The sequence below is a fragment of the Trachurus japonicus genome, unplaced genomic scaffold (genome assembly GCF_045865225.1).
Source record: "Trachurus japonicus isolate A0001 unplaced genomic scaffold, Traja_1.0 AP030340.1".
Taxonomy (NCBI): domain Eukaryota; kingdom Metazoa; phylum Chordata; class Actinopteri; order Carangiformes; family Carangidae; genus Trachurus; species Trachurus japonicus.
The window spans coordinates 40,953-59,565 of NW_028220473.1; the positions used below are offsets into that span (position 1 = coordinate 40,953).

The 18,613-nt window shown below is 39.2% G+C and overlaps 1 protein-coding gene across 1 annotated transcript; it reads right to left on the reverse strand.

Moving 5' to 3' along the window:
* Positions 1 to 2,754: 2,754 nt before the first annotated feature.
* Positions 2,755 to 14,853, reverse strand: LOC146960460 (protein lifeguard 1-like). Its single transcript, XM_085772357.1, has 6 exons — positions 14,825 to 14,853; positions 12,083 to 12,411; positions 9,374 to 9,574; positions 7,880 to 8,008; positions 6,975 to 7,118; positions 2,755 to 2,950 (listed from the first exon to the last, which is right to left on the reverse strand). The coding sequence occupies exons 2-6, from the start codon at positions 12,398 to 12,400 to the stop codon at positions 2,828 to 2,830; spliced, it is 915 nt and encodes a 304-aa protein (XP_085628483.1). The 5' UTR covers positions 12,401 to 12,411; positions 14,825 to 14,853; the 3' UTR covers positions 2,755 to 2,827.
* Between the last annotated feature and the right edge of the window lie 3,760 nt (positions 14,854 to 18,613).

The following is an 18,613-nucleotide window of genomic DNA, read 5'->3' on the forward strand; positions in this document are numbered from 1 at the left end:
GGGATCCGCAAATGCTACAGCGATCTGTAAACAGATGGGTGTGTAACTTTCCCTTTACCCTGAGCTCAGACTTACAGGCTCAAGCCTCGCCCCCTTGGTTACTGTTGCTATGTCTGTCTAGTTTCCACTCCTCCACTCCCAGTCATGATGCTCCTAGCAAAATAAATCTACAGTTTTCAGCAATATTGGCATCGGTTTCTAGAGAAATATGAGCAAATTTCTGGTAAAACTGTTCGGCGAAAGGAGAGAAGCAGACACTTAAAGGGATAGTAGCATTTTTTTTAAAAGGGGGGTTGTATGATCTACAAATAGCCCCTAAGTACTTTAAAGCAGAAGTAAGTGATATATTTGTGTTAATATAAGTCTTAAATAGTTATATCTTCCGACAGCAATCACTTACATAGAGTGTTTGGTCTGAATCACGGGTCTGTCAGTCACTCTGCTCTGCTCTGAGCCGAAGAGAAAACATTTCTCGTATCCTACAGTTTTTATCCAATGAGGAGAGAGAACGGCATGCAGGGCTGTGTGTGCAGCCAAGGGACGCCGTGAATGTGGCGACGTAGGGACGAGGACTGTTATGGTGCGTTCAAGGAAACTCGTATTTTTCCGACCTGTGAAGTCGTACCAGTTCGATCTGGTACGAGTTCACCGGTCGGAAGTTACGAGTGGCCGTTATAGTGACTTTCACCGGTAAAACAGGTCGGAAAAACACGAGTGGGTTGGCTGAAACGCTACAAAGTCTTAAGTTGTGACTTGAAGCTGTAATTTACGATTTCAAAAGCCTGCCTGGAACACAGCATTAGCGAAAACGACCGGACCACTTACTTCTGCTTTAATTGCAGTAGAAGACTCTCTGCACTCCTCCCGTTAGCAACGCCAGCCCATAATAGCCCTGCCCAGAGATTTACAACATACAGTGTTGTGAATGGACCCAAAGAAACGGCCTATTTTCGCGGCCTAAAAGAGGTTTTACCTGAAAAAAAATACACAGTTCCATTGTTCACTATAATATAATTTTTTCCAGCCCTTCAAAGTGCAGGAAAAACACAGTTTTTATTTGGACCTAACCAACTCACGTATCCCTCCGCCCAGGGTTAGCGCCCGCCGATCAGCAGTTGGTTAGGTCCAAATAAAAACTGTGTTTTTCCTGCACTTTGAAGGGCTGGAAAAAATTATATTATAGCGAACAATGGAACTTTTTTTTTTTTTTTTTTTTCTCAGGTAAAACCTCTTTTAGGCCGTGAAAATAGGCCGTTTCTTTGGGTCCATTCACAACAATGTATGTTGTAAATCTCTGGGCAGGGCTATTATGGGCTGGCGTTGCTAACGGGAGGAGTGCAGAGAGTCTTCTACTGCAATTAAAGTACTTAGGGGCTATTTGTAGATCATACAACCCCACTTTAAAAAAAAAATGCTACTATCCCTTTAAGTGTCTGCTTCTCTCCTTTCGCCGAACAGTTTTACCAGAAATTTGCTCATATTTCTTTTGAAACCAATGCCAATATTGCTGAAAACTGTAGATTTCTTCTGCTAGGAGCATCATGACTGGGAGTGGAAGCTAGACAGACATAGCAACAGTAACCAAGGGGGCGAGGCTTGAGCCTGTAAGTCTGAGATCAGGGTAAAAAACTGCTACTATCCCTTTAAAACTATATTGAAGACCTCTCTGCTGCTGCTGGGTGTAACACACACAGATGTAATGATCTTCTTCAGGCAGGTATTTGACCTTTCTACTGTCACGTTTTTTTTTTTATATATGAATGTGTCTTGTTAATGTCAGAAAAAGTAGAAATGATTGTTTGTTTCAGTGACTGCTGGGTAAGATGGTTTAATAACATGCAGAACAAAATCACAACAAAAAGTGTCTCATTGTGTGTTTTATTTATGTAAAAGTAGGAACAACAAGAGTCGACATAAACACTGATGATCATTCATTCGTTGTTTGAACAAGAAACAGGATGCAGTTACATCATATACGGGATGATGATAATAATAATAATAACAACAATAATAAAGGACATTTTCATGATGAGTACAGTTTGGTCTGTCTGTGTATCTGTATGTGTGTAGGGTTGCAACATTTTTCAAAGTTTCCATGGGAATTAACGGGAATAAATCAGTTTTTGAAAATGAAGTGTTTTCACACTACATTTCCCATGAGCCTCCGCGCACGGTGACATTCTTGGACTGGCGCAAGACGGACGAAAGCAAAACATTTGCCAAGAATATTTTCATTGATCAAGAATGAAGTTGGAGGTTGGAAGACGATCAGATACCGTCGTAGTTCCAACCATAAACGGCGATTCGGTGACGTTATTCCCATGACTCGCTGGGCAGCATCCGCAAAACCAAAACTAGGATATAATATATATAATAAAAACAACAAAATAACGATAAAGACAAAACGATATATTTATCGAAAGTGGACCCAATGTAGTTCATCCACATTATTATGAGGCTTTTTTATAACCAAATAAAAACTCCTCCTTGTCCCTTTAACATTTTGAATGGGATTTTTTTTCCTTTTTTTTGGGGGGGGGGGATTATTTTACTCAACATTCATGTTTTTGTTGTTCAGTAAAATAAAAATAATTGAGAAGAATTAAAACTTGATAAAGTTCTACTCACAAATATCTGTTGAAATGTCATGTTTTTTAATTGTATTATTTTGCATGGATGTCTGCTTATGACAAAACAAAATATTTACATTTATGTTTGGACATGATATAGTTTGTTTAAATTACCCCCAATTTCTAGTTAATACCCATAAATTCCCATAAATTCTCATAATCTGTGTGTGTGTGTGTGTGTGTGTGTGTGTACAGTTTCACCTCCTCCCCAGCAGGTAGAGGAAGATGAGGACGATGTCGAGGTACATGGTGAGAGCAGCGCTGACGTATTCCTCAGGATTCACACGGTCCATGATCATCTGAGAGTCGATCATCAGGAACTGAGACACAGAGAGAAAGAGAGAGGACAGACGGACGGGGTGAGAAGAACTAGAAAACACTGACATCGTTTTTAAATGATGGGTCTGTTTTTACACAGGACATTTGAACACATCACAGCAGGAAAAGCACAAGTATAAATTATATCATTATTGAATTTCATGTAGCAACTTTGGTTTTATGGTCCTGCTATTATAGGTATTTTATCATTATACTATTATGTGATAGTAATACTCCACTAAAACTAATACAGGGTATATATAGGAATCTTGAAGTTAATTTTAATACCTTTTTAAGACTTTTTCAAGACTTTTTCAATATTTTTCAATACCTCACAGCCACATCAAGCTGTAACCATTTACATCAGTGACACTTTTAATGTAACAGTTTTAGTTTGTGATAAAGACTATAAACCACTATGATACAACAGAATTCAAAACAGGCTAGGATAATAAATCAAAGGCAAAGTTTATAAAAAAAAACAAAAAAACATTGCTCCACTCTCAAAAAACAAAAACAACAATCTTCTTTTCTTTTTTATGTACCGGTTCATCTTTGTTTTTTAATAAAATGAATAAATTCACGCACTTTTACAATGTTCTTTAGGACTCAAACTCTTGGACAGCTAATTCAGAAAAAATACCTTCAAAATTTAAGGCTTTATAAAGCCATGAAAAGACTTTTGAATACTTTTTAAGGGTTTTAATTTTTTAATACTTTTCAAGACCCCCCGGATATTCGTAATAGTTCTGCTTTTAAAACCAGCAAAATGTACTTTTACATAAAACAAACATAAAGGTAAGTTCCCTTTAAGAAGAATCATTCAATATTTTTCTGCACTATTATTATTACTATTGTATTAACATGTAAAAACAATATTGACAGGTCTTAATTTTAACACTTTAATAGTGTAGGGTATAATTTATAACACAGTGAGTCTTTCATTTTCTAAGCTGAGTAGATGTTAATGTAAAATAAAATCTACCTGGTAACAGCAACTGTGAAATAAATATCATGTAGCTGCAGGCAGGGCCGTTGTATAGGGGAGAAAGGTGATGATAACTCTAGGGGCCCAGCGCCCAGTGGGGCCCATAAAAAACCCCAGTAGTCTAATCTTTGTATGACTGATTTATTCTGCATAAGACCCTGACTAATACTCATAGTACACTGTAAAAACTCAACATCTTTCCAAGAATATTTGTCTTATTTCTTGTCCAAATGTCTCATTTCTAGTCAAAGCTAAACTCTTTCCACTTAAATGAAGACTCATCACCTAAAAATTAACTTAAGCATGTTTTTTGTGCTTGTAATAAGGAAGAAAAACTTGCTCCACTATCAGATTTTTTCAACTTATTTCAAGTGAAAATCTGCTTGAAAGAAGTAAAAAGTGTCTAAAAACAAGATACTTTTAATATGATGAGTCTTATTTTAAGTAGAATGAGATTTGTTTTGACTAGAAATGACATTTTGACTAGAAATAAGACAAATATTCTTGGTAAGATACTTGAGTTTTTGCAGTGTAATGCTGCATTAGCATCAAAACAAAGAAGGCTAAATAATAAATGATAATACATACGTAGTCTAAGAAAAAAAAAAACTGGAAAAGTTAGGGGGAGGGGCCCACTTTAGTATTCTTTAAGGGGGCCCAGAATTCCTAGCAACGGCCCTGGCTGCAGGTACAGTCAGTTCCTCATGATTGTTCTTTTGTGTCCTTCTTGAGTAAATAAACCTTATAGTTATTTATTTCCATCTTTGGTCCGTTCACTGTTTTATGAGCTGTTCATAAAACCTGTGCTTCTCCTCTGATGACTGGAAACTAAATGAACTTCTGTGCAGTTACAGTATTTAAGTGGTGAGCGGTTGGTTGATAATGTTTTCTCATGTTGGAGCCTCAGATGAGTTTATAAAAATTAATTATTTCATCCATCTACAGATTATTTACCTTCAACTATTTTATTTATTAAACGTCCAAATTGTGAATGTGACGGTCGTTCATGCTCTACATAGTCGTCGTTAAAGTTCTCACATTGGTTCATTATTTTCTGCAGAGCATCACACTTTGTATCTAATGCCTGCTCACTGTTAAAATACTAAAAAACTGGACCATATTATTATATTTTTTATAGCAGATGTGCATAAGTTTATATTAATGCAGCTCCACACACCCAACCCGACAGTCAGTGGCGTGCACAGACTTTTTGAAGGGCAGGGGCGAAAAGGAAAAAAAAGGGCACATAATAGCGCGTCCTCGCCACTGAGGAGGGCACTTTAGCACATGTTTTGGCTCCTAGATGTGGCTCCTAGGGGGCACTTTCAGGGCTGCTAAGTTTCAGAAAATGACAAGAGTGAGACTGTAGTGACATGGCACGTTTGGCCGGCGACGAAAAATTTTTAGCCTTTTTTAACGTCGATTTGGCCTGTTTTAATATCGATACCTTAAGACTAAAAAAATGTAGATTTGGCCTGTTTTAACACGTGTTTTGGCCCCCAAGAGGACACCTTAGCACACGTTTTGGCTCCTAGAGGGCACTTAAGCACGTGTTTTGGCTTCCAAGAGGGCACTTTAACACGTGTTTTGGTTCCTAGAGGGCACTTAAGCACGTGTTTTGGCTTCCAAGGGGGCACTTTAACACGTGTTTTGGCTCCTAGAGGGCACTTTAGCACACGTTTTGGCTCCTAGAGGGCACTTGAGCACGCGTTTTGGCTTCCAAGGGGGTACTTTTTGGCTTTTTTGGCTCCTAGATGTGGCTCCTAGAGGGCACTTTCAGGGCTGCCAAGTTTCAGAAAATGACAAGAGTGAGACTGTAGCGGCATGGTTTGTTTGGCCGGCGACCACAGGTCAGCGGCGAAATTTTTTTGGCCTTTTTTAACGTCGATTTGGCCTGTTTTAATATCGATACCTTAAGACTAAAAAAATGTAGATTTGGCCTGTTTTAACACGTGTTTTGGCCCCCAAGAGGACACTTTAGCACACGTTTTGGCCCCCAAGAGGGCACTTAGCACGTGTTTTGGCTCCTAGAGGGCACTTTAGGCACATTGGGCCTCATTCACGAACCGTTCTTAAGAACAAATTTGTTCTTAAGTCCTACTTAAGAAGTTTTCACGAAGATTGTGGCATTCATGAATGTTTTCTTATCCAGAATTTGTTCTTAACTAAGAACAAAATCTACGAACAGTCAGGAGTATACTTACGCACTTTTAGGTGCTGAGACTTCTGCAAAAATAACCTGCAGTTGTATGATATTATATGATTTGAATAAGAATTATTTTCTTATCTTTTATGATGTTTTTAATAATTGTATATTAATAATAATAATTGACAAATCATTGCAGTTTCTTAAAAAAAACATTATAGACACTTAATTCATATCAGTTTTTTTTTTTTTAAGTGTTCACACTACACACAACTGTTTTTATTATTTTTTTTAAATATATGATAATATGATGATATTTATGATGGCACACGTGAGAGTGTGGTCTCTCTGATAACAACCCGAAGAGCTGCATCCACTGCTGGCTACTAAATATAGCCTAAATATAAATACAAAAATATAAGCCTTTGTTTGTTTCTTTGTTTCATTCCTGCCGCAGTAGCGCCACTTCACTACTTTAGTTCTTTTTACGTTTGGAGTCTGGTGCTCCCTCCCAGATTTTCATTTGAGCATTTCAACTTTCTTTCTCACTTCACCTCCTCTGCTCAGTGCCTGTGGGTGCTGTGTGCACACGGCCCTGCAGTCTCATGCCCTTTTACGGGCATTGATGGGGCTGTTACCTATGCTAATCCTATGTTAATTAGACTCACCTGGCACACGCCCTCAACTTACGAGGAGATGGCATAAGAACACAGCTGCGAACAATTCTGAGGCTTACGAACGCGTTGATGAATCTGACGTAGGGTTTTCTTAAGGAACCTCTTAAGAACAACTTAAGAAAGAATCTAAGAAGGTTCTTAAGAAGATATTGGTGAATGAGGCCCAATATTATCATCGGTGTGTGTGTGTGTGTGTTTTTCTGTGTCGTGCCTACCAGTGAAAACAGCAGAGCTCCCAGGCTTCCGTAGACGACGTCGAGGATGTGTGAATAGTAGAAGGTGCAGTAGACGAGGAACATGAACAGGTCCACAACCAGGACGAGCAACAACAGGTAACAAATATCGAACTGAAAGCGATTCTGCAAGAAAGAACAGAAAGACATCAGTGAGTCATTTCATTTATGCGTTCACTGTTTTTTTTGTTGTTGTTTTTTTTGTATAAATGAAATTCAACCTTTATTCCCACTCTGTACAGCCGACCCATGACACAATACATGAGTTTAGTGATGGGCCCATTCAATAATATTATGTATTCTTCTGTGATATAGCTACTGTATATATCATGAAATTCTACTGACTGGCATTTGCTTGGACACACTTTATTTCATCCACAAAATGCCACAATGTTTTGGTCAAATTATAGAAGAAAAAAAATTAATAAAAGGAATAGTTCACCAAAAAATGAAATCCTCATGCTGATTTTTATTCCTCAAAGTGCATCTGGAGACCCGGGAGGCCGGTTCGTAGTCCAACGAAAACTTTATTTGAGAGTCAATAGCGCCCGACACAAAAACGTCCATAAAACTACACAAAAACCTTATAATATTCCTCCTTTGTCCGCTGCAGTCCCAGTGTCCGCTGCAATCTCTGATGTTCACGCGCCCCAGGCAACTTCAATACAGGACTGTTTAGGCTGTAAAAATGTCCTAAATGACGTTGTTTTGAGTAAACTCTGGACTATCTCCCTTCAGGACACTTGGATTGCAGCGGACGAGCAGTGTGGAGGAAGATTAAATGGTTACTCTGCAGTATTCATCAGCATGAGGGTGAGTCAATAATGACTGAATTTCATTTTTTGGTGAACTATTCCTTTAAAGGTGTGATAGGCTATTTGACCGACCTGTACTGAGTAAGCGATGATTGCCAGAGAAATGGCCAGCGTGGACGCCATGGTGATGACCACAGCGGTGGTGTCGTGGAAGGAGGCGACGGTTCCCACCACATAGGACAAACTGAGGGTGACCACGGCCTGTGGGCACAAAATACAGTTATTAGTCATTAATAAATGGATTATTAATGGAAAAAGGCACTGCAGCCTTTGGACCAGAACAGCCAGCACCATTTTCACTCTATTTATTCATATATTCATTTGTACTGCTGCCTTTTAACTCTATTTTATCTATTTTTTATTCTTATCTACCTCAACACGGTCGTGGGAGAAACAAATGCAAGACATTTTGTTCTTTGCACAGCTGTGTGTGTGAATGACAATGAAAAGTATTTCAAGTTCAGGTTATTAAACATCACCATATCATTATGATGCCAGTGGGGGAAAAAATGTTTGGAGTGTTTTTATGTCTCAAAATAGACTAAATAAACATAATCTAAAGAAACTTTTTAAAATTATTTATTTTTGGAAGTTTTGGGGATTTTTTGCCTGTAGGCAACATTGTACCATTACGGTTCATCATATACTGTATTAGAAACACCAGTCTCTGTAGACTTTCACCTTCACTGGCCTCATCCTCATCCTCATCTTCCTCATCATCATCATAATAGCCTGATGTTTACTTTACTGCATCCAAAATCACATTTATTAAGGATAAAAAACAAAATTATGATGAATTATATGTTTTTGAACATTATATTTACACCTAAACACACACTACCATAGTCTCATAATGCAATATTGATTCCATAATGGTCCACTGTCGCCTCAAGGCAACATTGCAATTTTCTATAATGGTACGTTGTTGCTTTCGGGCAACAGGTGCATTTTAACAAGTTTCCATTATTTAATAAGTAAATAAATTGCATGGAACTATTAAAAATTCAACTTTACTAATCTATTAGTGTAAATATTTTTTTTTCCAGATGAAAAAGGGCCAGGAAGTTACTGTATGTTTTCAGACCGTTTTAGTGGAGCAAAATGGCAAACCTGTTTCCTTTGAAAAAGTCTGCAAAAAAGGGTTTCAGTGGCTTCTTGAAAGTCATGTGATAAATTAAAGCATTGTTAGTGGTTCTCTAAGGTCTCTTCTCTTTTTAAAAGTATTACAGCATTAAATGGGATGAATTGTGGAGATGTGACAGGACAAAAAGTGGTATGTTGCTGCCTGAGGGCAACATGGTACCATAGAGGGTTAAAAACCTTTGTTTCCTCTCACTGGTTCATTATGATCCAAAGTGTGTAGAATCTGTTGTTCAGTGAACTTAGAAAACAGGAAGTCAGACTTAATTATACCACAGTCATCAAAGATGATGTACATACAATACAATGTATAATACATGTTTCATTTCCTCTCATCTGTGTGTAAATGACATTTTGTGTTTAAGGTTAATATATATCAACAAAAAAAAAGTAGCTCTCTGTGTGTTGTTGTGTTTCTCTCCCCACCAGTCCCACGATGTTCCAGGGGTGACGGCGGTTGAAGGACGGGCAGCAGCTGAGCGTGACGGCGACCACAGCGAAGATGATGAAGGAGCTGATGTAGGCCCACAGGTTGTCCTGCACCGCCTTTTTGACCACGGTGGAGAAGGTGAACACACAAACCACGGTGAAGGTGAAGAGCAGCTGCACGGTCAGGATGCAGAACACCTGCACAGGCAGAGAGACGGGAGCAAGAGCTTCGTTACTGAGTGATCAGATGAACTGTTTCGGCCTTGTGGCAAAATAAAAACACAGTGTACCAATATTTTTTGTCAAATTCAACTCTGTTTGATTTGGTCGGGTGTGAACGTATCTACGTCATGTCCTCAGCTTTTCATCCATTTGGAAAAAGCATCGATTTAAGAATGACAGACAAGATTTGTGTCCGGTTAAAGGGAAAGTAGCATTTTTTTTAAAGTGGGGTTGTATGATCTACAAATAGCCCCTAAGTACTTTAATTGCAGTAGAAGACTCTCTGCACTCCTCCCGTTAGCAACGCCAGCCCATAATAGCCCTGCCCAGAGATTTACAACATACATTGTTGTGAATGGACCCAAAGAAACGGCCTATTTTCACAGCCTAAAAGAGGTTTTACCTGAAAAAAAAATACACAGTTCCATTGTTCACTATAATATAATTTTTTCCAGCCCTTCAAAGTGCAGGAAAAACACAGTTTTTATTTGGACCTAACCAACTGCTGATCGGCGGGCGCTAACCCTGGGCGGAGGGATACGTGAGTTGGTTAGGTCCAAATAAAAACTGCATTTTTCTTCTTATGATGCAGAAAACTTGCATATGTTTTTTCTCCTCATGTTCCTACACTAGAGAACTTGTTCTTCTTGTCACCAAACGAGGCTGCTCTCTCTCTCTGACAGCTGATAATACCAAATACCATGAAAATGGTATTTGGAAAGCATGGAAAGCATAAGAAACGTCCAGATCTGGATGTTTCTTATGCTTTCCATTCATCTTGCTGGTATTTCAAGCAAAAAAGAAAAATACTATGTGATTAACTCAGGACATTTAAGGATTACAAATTTTAATCGTTTGACAGCCCTAATTATCGTACAATATTTGAAAATAGACCCCGTTTTCAGAAATATTTGTGATTTTTTTTTTATATTCGTCTTGAAAACTTTAGTGGCCCTCCACTGAGATGACGGTGCCAGCAGTGGCCCCCAGCTCATTTGAGTTTGAGACCCCTGGCCTATGGAGCAGTCCCAGACCCTTGTGCGGAGCTCAGCGTAGCTTTGCGGAACTACAAGGGTCTGGCGAGAGCCAGGCTATGATTCTAGTGCCTCGATCTGCAAATATGAAGGCAAGGCATCTTTGTTTGTATAGCGCATTTCATACCAAGGCAACTCAATGTGCTTTACATAAAGACAAAACATTTAAAAAGAACAGCATAAAAACAAACAATTTTTTAAAAATGAAATGAAATGTAAACATTAAACACAGAGTTTAAAGCAAGAACAAAGAAGAATAAAAAGTAGAGAGAGAAAAGAAAATAGGTAAAGTTTAAAGTTCTTAAAAAAGACCTCAGCTATAAGTTATGAGATAAGACATTATTATAATGCCGAAAACTCAAAATTGAAAGTTTTTTCACCCTTTAGAGCTAATATTTTTTTCAAGAAACAGTTATCAATAAATAAAAATATGTGGGGAAAAATACCAAAAAACAAAAAAACCCACTTACCTTAGTTGCTTAAAGCAGATAACAGCGGCACGGCCGTTTCGGCTAATGCTGTGTTCAAGGCAGGCTTTTTTGAAACCGTAAGTTACAGCTTCAAGTCACAACTACGACTTGGTAGCGTTCCAGGTAACCCGTAGCTCGTGTTTTTACCGTCCTGTTGTCTGTGAAAGTTCCCTATAACGGCCACTCGTAACTTCCGACCCGTGAACTCGTACCAGATCGAACTGGTATGACTTCACAGGAAGGAAAAACACAAAGTACGAGTTTCCTTGAACGCACCATGAGTTAGCAGCCCCCGCCCTTGTCAGGCATCAATTGGTCCTCGTGCTACGTCACCACATTCACGCGCATCCCTTGGCTGCACACACAGCCCTTCATGCCGTTCTCTCCCCTCATTGGATAACACTTGTATCCCACAAGGAAAATTTTCTCCTCGGGTTACAGCAGAGCAGAGTGACGGAGAGACTCGTGTTTAGGCTGAAATACTTCATGTAAGTGATTGCTGACGGAAAATAGGACTATTTAGGACTTATATTAACAAAAACATTCCACTGATATCTGCTTTAAACTTGAACTTTTATTCTTCACAAATAAGTTAACTGAATGTGCTTACTTGCACATCAAGGTGATTTTATGCTTAATAACAACAAAGTAATGTCTGTTTTCGGCCTCTTTTCACAGAATGTGAATGTCTATGTGTCTATTTTTCCTGCTCCTATCGATTGTTATTGGTAGTTTTTGGAGACCTGAGGAGGAGAAAGTGTCCCTTCTGTTAAAGATAAAAACAAAGACAAGGTCAATGTCTAGAAAAAATATTTTTGTGTTGCACAAATATAGGCTACTAATTCTAAATCTGACAATGTCTGACATTTATTTCATTGGAGGGTTGGGAAACACACCAGATACTTTTCACCAATCCAACACATCTCACAAATATTGTCTCACATAAAACACTAAGTTCAGATCTTCTCAAAGACACAAACCTTTCTGACGAACGCTCTTCTCACTGTCTTGTCATCAAACGGATTCGGCCCTGCAGCCTCGCCGCCGGTGGTCAGGACCTCCACGTTGCCCAGCGACTCACACCCAACGCCGGGTTCAGAGACGCAGGTCGTACCCTCCTCAGCTTGGGGTGGAGGGTACATGACGCCCGACACTGCAGCGGAGTAGGGAGGAGGTTCCTGCCCCGGGGCGGGGTCGGGGTACGGAGGTGGCGGCGCCGTCGGTGTCGGGTAGAACACATCCGAGCCTGGAGCGTCCTGGGTCGCTGGGGGGAAGTCGGGGTCCGCTGGGTCCGACATGCTGGAGGGAACTGGAGGCCAAAGATAAAGTTCACACAGCCGCATGATGAGAAGCAGAAGTGGGCAGTTCCTAGTTTACATCAATAAACTGAGGGCAGATACTTCTTGTTTTAAAGAAGTCAACAGCACAACACTCAAGAAAATTCACTTTGTAATGATATATGTGACTGCATATGGGAGTATTATGGGTTATATAGATCAGGGGTTCTCCACTAGTCTCACTCTGGGCTCCACATCTTCCCATTGTCATTAAGTCGCGACCCACTTTTATAGAATTCAAACCAAGAATTTTTTTTTAAGCCTTTAAAAACTCATTTTGCTCTTTATTGTGCAAAGTGCATTTCAGAGCACATGAATGAAACTGAGGAGTTACCATGACAACTGCATGTACGGAATAAAAGTGAATAAAGAAATATCAAACTGCACAAAATGGAGACCAACAAAATGATATATTTGACTTCTAATGCATCTCTGCATTCAGAGCATGTTCACAAAAGTGAATAAATATCAAATTGCACAAAATAAAGACCCACAAAACAAAACAAGATTCACTGCATTCAGGCCACATTAATAAGAAACTGATATCTTTGCATTCAGAGCAAATGGAGCAAATAATAAGAAACTGAGGAGGAGCATTACAACTGCATGTGTTCACGTGTCTCCTGTGCCTTTCAAAATAAGTTATTTTTCAAAATAAAAGACATGTCCAACATCAGATGTGCATTAAATATTATTTACTTTTTTGATCAGCTGTCCGCGACCCATCCAGAACGGGTCCGCGACCCACTTTTGGGTCCCGACCCACCAGTTGAGAACCACTGATATAGATGAATATTGGCTGAATATAGGTCTGTATGGGTGTATGTAGGTTTTGAATAGATTTCTAGATGTGTATACACACATACTGTATATGTATGTATATATTGATAAGTAATATTGACAATAATTATTAGAGGATAATTGATAAAAAGGACAAGGTATAGGATAATATAAGCTTTTTATTTGTTTTCTATCACTATTTGGTTTTTGTTGTTGTTTTGTTGCTTTGTGTTCTGTCAGTCTCCTTTTATACTACCTTACATGTTTGAAATAAAAGCTTAAAGCAGAAGTGAGTGATATATTTGTGTTAATATAAGTCTTAAATAGTTATATCTTCCGACAGCAATCACTTCTATAGAGTGTTTGGTCTGAAACACGGGTCTGTCAGTCCCTCTGCTCTGCTCTGAGCCGAAGAGAAAACATTTATCGTATCCTACAGTTTTTATCCAATGAGGAGAGAGAACGGCATGCAGGGCTGTGTGTGCAGCCAAGGAACGCCGTGAATGTGGTGACGTAGGGACGAGGACTGTTATGGTGTGTTCAAGGAAACTCGTATTTTTCCGACCGTGAACTCGTACCAGTTCGATCTGGTACGAGTTCACGGGTCAGAAGTTACGAGTGGCCGTTATAGTGACTTTCACAGGTAAAACAGGTCGGAGAAACACGAGTGGGTTGCCTGGAACGCTACAAAGTCGTAAGTCGTGACTTGAAGCTGTAATTTACGATTTCAAAAGCCTGCCTGGAACGCAGCATTAGCGAAAACGACCGGACCACTCACTTCTGCTTTAATAAATAAATAATTAAATAACTAATGCAGCTCATTAACCACTGAGGAAGGTGTTTCTAATGTGAAGATGGAAATCCCTGAGGTTGATGTTATCAACAGTGTGCGGCTCTGTGTAGAAACACCGTGTTGTACAACCATTCAGTTACTCGCCAGGTTCTGTACATTTCAAAACATTTCCTTATTACATCAGGTCTGAATCTTTTACCACAACCAGACAAGAACATAGGAGATAAGATAAGATAAGATAAGATGATCCTTTATTTGTCCCACTATGGGGAGATGTATGATTAAACATATTAGGAATTAATACCTGAATTTGAAGTGTTGTCATGTCATTTGATTTTTTTTTTTTAAACTATTGTTTTGTTTTTGTTATTCACATTTATTTAAGACTGAATTTTCTATGTTTGGAAACAGTGCATTAAATTATAGTGCAATGGACTTTTTGACTTAAGATGTTTAAGAGTGTTTCAGCATTCAGAATTTCCCTTTGGGGATTAATAAAGTCATTTTTTATCTTATCTTAACATATCCTATCTTACCTTATCTTACCTGGCACTAGATACTACTTACTACTCAGACTCAGACACAAAATAAATCTGACGTACCCACACAGTGTAACTTTTGACCTGCTTTAAATAAATAAAACCAAAACTACTGTATCTTCACAAGTAGATATAATAGTAGTCTTGTGAAATGAGTCAAGAGAATTATCATTAAATAATTAGATATTATTTATTCATGTAGCTGTGTTATTAAGTTTTCATGTTCAGTAGTTTTGTCCTGTGATAAGAGATTAAAAGCGATGATGCTCTTACCTTCACTGCTGGACTTCACTGGGCTCCAGTAGATGTGTCTGTCTGTCTGTCTGTCTGAGTCGTTCTTCTCTTCTTCTCACCTGTGGCGCTGCAGCGTTTCACTTCCTCTGGGTTCAAAGTGATGAAAACTAATTCCTGTAGACAGAGAGTGGAGGCCCCACTGTTTCCTAAGACCATGTCCGATCTTGGTAAACAGGGTCTGGGGGACTTCCAGAGACAAAGTGCTGTGAGCAGAAGTCGGTACATTTTTACCAAAACATAGAATTAATTTCAATGTATAAAAACATCTTGGGCTGTTTAAGACTAATTTGAATTTAATTTGTGTATGTCAATACTTGACTGCAATTTTTTTAGGACACTTATTTGTGACAGTTTCAGAGATTCAGAGAATGAATCTGTGACGTCTGATTAACAATGATCGATCTGTATGTTCAGATATTGTGGACGTCTGATTATTGATCATCAGATGAACCCGACAAAGGCAATTATGTGGTTTTTAAACAGGATTTTGCATCAGAAATCACCGCAGCATGTGATTTAAAACATTTTTCATGTCAAATATCAGAGTTTAGAACTTGAGGAAATGCACATAGTCTTCTCTAAAATTCAATTATTACTCAACTTTGCTTTCATGTTTGTAGTTTTATTTACTTCCTCTTCGTCAACTGACTGTTGGGTCGTTGTGACAGAGAAACTTCCCTGTGAGGATCGCTCACGTTTCTCTCTGAGGAGCAAACTGTCGTTAAATGAGACAACGTAATCAGTATCAGCTGTTAAAGAACAGGGAATATTAATTTCCAAAAGTCTGGCTGTTTAATGATTGAAATAAATCAATAGATAAATAGCACATTAAATGTTCTTGATATTGTCTCTGGACATTTGGAATTACAAATATAACCTGTTATTTCTTTTTTATTTTATTATTTCTTATTCGATTCAGGTACAAAATAGGTGAGAAACAACAACTTGCACCATTTGCAACACATGGGTGTTGGGTGATGTGTATAAATTATTGATAAATTAAGGGGATGAATTTGAAGGACTGTGCAAAAGTTAAAAATAAATCAATAAATAAGTAATTGAAGAAGGTAAGTATCTTAAGGATACTGCAATTAAATCAGCTCTTCTTCCTATTTGCCTCTTTAAATTCAGATTATCTCTAATACATTTTGCATGAGTTTCCCCTTCTTGCATATAAACTATATTTAAAGGGATAGTATCATTTTTTTTAAAGTGGGGTTGTATGATCTACAAATAGCCCCTAAGTACTTTAATTGCAGTAGAAAACTCTCTGCACTCCTCCCGTTAGCAACGCCAGCCCATAATAGCCCTGCCCAGAGATTTACAACATACAGTGTTGTGAATGGACCCAAAGAAACGGCCTATTTTCACGGCCTAAAAGAGGTTTTACGTGAAAAAAATTACACAGTTCCATTGTTCGCTATAATGTAATTTTTTTCCAGCCCTTCAAAGTGCAGGAAAAACAAAAAAAAAGTTTTTATTTGGACCTAACCAACTCACGTATCCCTCCGCCCAGGGTTTCTTTGGGTCTGTTCACAACACTGTATGTTGTAAATCTCTGGGCAGGGCTATTATGGGCTGGCGTTGCTAACGGGAGGAGTGCAGAGAGTCTTCTACTGCAATTAAAGTACTAAGGGGCTATTTGTAGATCATACAACCCCACTTTAAAAAAAATGCTACTATCCCTTTAACTTGAGGTGATGCAACTACCAACTTAGGCATGTTAAAATACTAAACATTGAAACTTAAACACCATAATGCATTTATATAAGTTTGGGTTTACTTACAATAAAATTAAGTCAAACACACATGGCCAAGGTGCTCAGGTGAGCACCAACACACACACACACACACACACACACACACACACACACACACACACACACACACACACACACACACAGTCTGGAGACAAAGGAAAAAGGGGGAAGGCCTCATCCAGACCTCTATTTGTAAAGATGAGATGTGCTGACATCTCCATCCCACTTGGTAACAGTCAGTGTTTGGTGTTGGCATCCTGAAACTGCAGCCTAGAGCGAGCTAAGTAAGATATCAAATGACAACAGTGTTCGATGTAAATTAAATGCAGTGGTGTGCACAGATAGACACTAGGTGGAGCTGTAGCGCCTGTCCTTTGCCCTCTGGACCGAGCAAGGGCCGTGTTGAAAGTTACTTTGTGTGTGTGATTTGTATCGTTTGAAATCAAAATATTTTGAATATGGCGATAAAGCCGGGAAACTACTGGCTTATCGGCTTCAGAAGGCCAGGGCTTCTCGTCTCATTCCTGCCATTAAATCAGAAAATGGTGAAATATTAAAAACTCCTGTAGATATTAATAAAAGATTTAAGGAATATTATGAATCTCTCTATTCTTCAGAGGTTAAACCCTCTTTAGAAGACCTAGATAGAGTTTTCGGCAGTATAGAATTGCCTGCTTTAACAAATGAAGACAAAGAGGACCTTGAAAGACCAATAACTCAGTCTGAAATAAAAATTGCCATCAACAATATGGCTAGCGGTCGCGCTCCAGGGGAAGATGGCTATAGTATAAATTTTTATAAAACCTTTTCCTCATTATTAGTGGATAAACTGGAAAGGGTGTTTAATGAAGCTAAGGGAATAGGTCACTTACCAGGTTCTTCCCACTAGTGGGGCGGATTAGCTGAACAATCATTCACTTTGTGATAAAAGCATGAAATTTGGTGGATGTGTTGGTGAATATGTTTCAGACAAATCTGGATATTGGGCCACCTCAAAAGCGCCCCCTAGTGGCCGTGGCAGCTATTTGTTATGCGAATAAATGAATGATGAATAAAAACTGCCCTTTTAATAATACCAACTATGTATTATAGTGTCATAATTATTGGAAAAAGTGTGTTCATTTGTCTTTGTATGATGTCTGGTTTAGGAGCTATGAAAATTGGCGTTTTCGCCATTCGTGCGGACATAAATTCAAAATGGCCACCGAAAAAACCCCCATGGGACATTAGTTGACCCGGGCAACAAGCAAAAATCTTAAGTAGACACCTTAACTCATTGAGTGCCGCGCTCCTTTCCAAAGTTTTAGTCAAGTGTACCGGCAAATTAGACCATATTTGACTTTTTATTTTAGAGCCATAGTGTATTCTATATTATTGCCACCAACACATACTGTAGCTCATTTGAAAGGTTTAATTTTATCCTTCAAATGGCCACAAACCGTTTGTTTCTACGTGCCTCCGTTCCTGAGAAAAGTCAAGCTAAAAATGGCTGGGTTTCACCAAAATCCCTCCTTTTTTTCTAGAAAAGGAGATAGAGCGTCTTTTATGAAAGGTGCTCTGTTTGTGCCTGTCGCTCTTCTGACACTCGCATTTCTGGATCAAAGGGCTCGTATAAGATAAATATACACAACAATTGTTGTTCTATTCACAAAACCACCATCGGGGGCGGGGGGGGCGCCACTAAACAACAATAACACAGACGCACCGTGCCGTGTCACAGCCTCTCGCCGCGGAACGTGAGGGTCTGTCGGCCACAGCGGCTCGCGAACACCGGTCCCGCCGGTGGTCACGGTCCTTCTGTGGTACGGGTCGGTGGTGCCGGTCTGCTTTGACCCAGAGACCATCAGATTTTACCGCGGGAGGACTTTGGGGAGGACACGGTGTTGCTCCAGATGAAGACCGGGCGGGACAGTGGGCTGAGAGCTTCCTGGTTCAGCTCCCAGCTGCTGCAGCCTCGCGGGTGAGAGCGGAGCAGCAGCGGAGCAGCTGCTGCATCCACATGCAGAAC

Excerpts from the sequence above, each read along its gene's own strand:
- LOC146960460 (XM_085772357.1), bottom strand. The coding sequence starts at position 12,400 with ATGTCGGACCCAGCGGACCCCGACTTCCCCCCAGCGACCCAGGACGCT. Across the intron at positions 9,575-12,082 it reads GAAGAGCGTTCGTCAGAAAG|GTGTTCTGCATCCTGACCGT; the intron begins GTTTGTGTCTTT and ends CTGCCTGTGCAG. Across the intron at positions 7,119-7,879 it reads TCATCGCTTACTCAGTACAG|AATCGCTTTCAGTTCGATAT; the intron begins GTCGGTCAAATA and ends TCTTTCTTGCAG.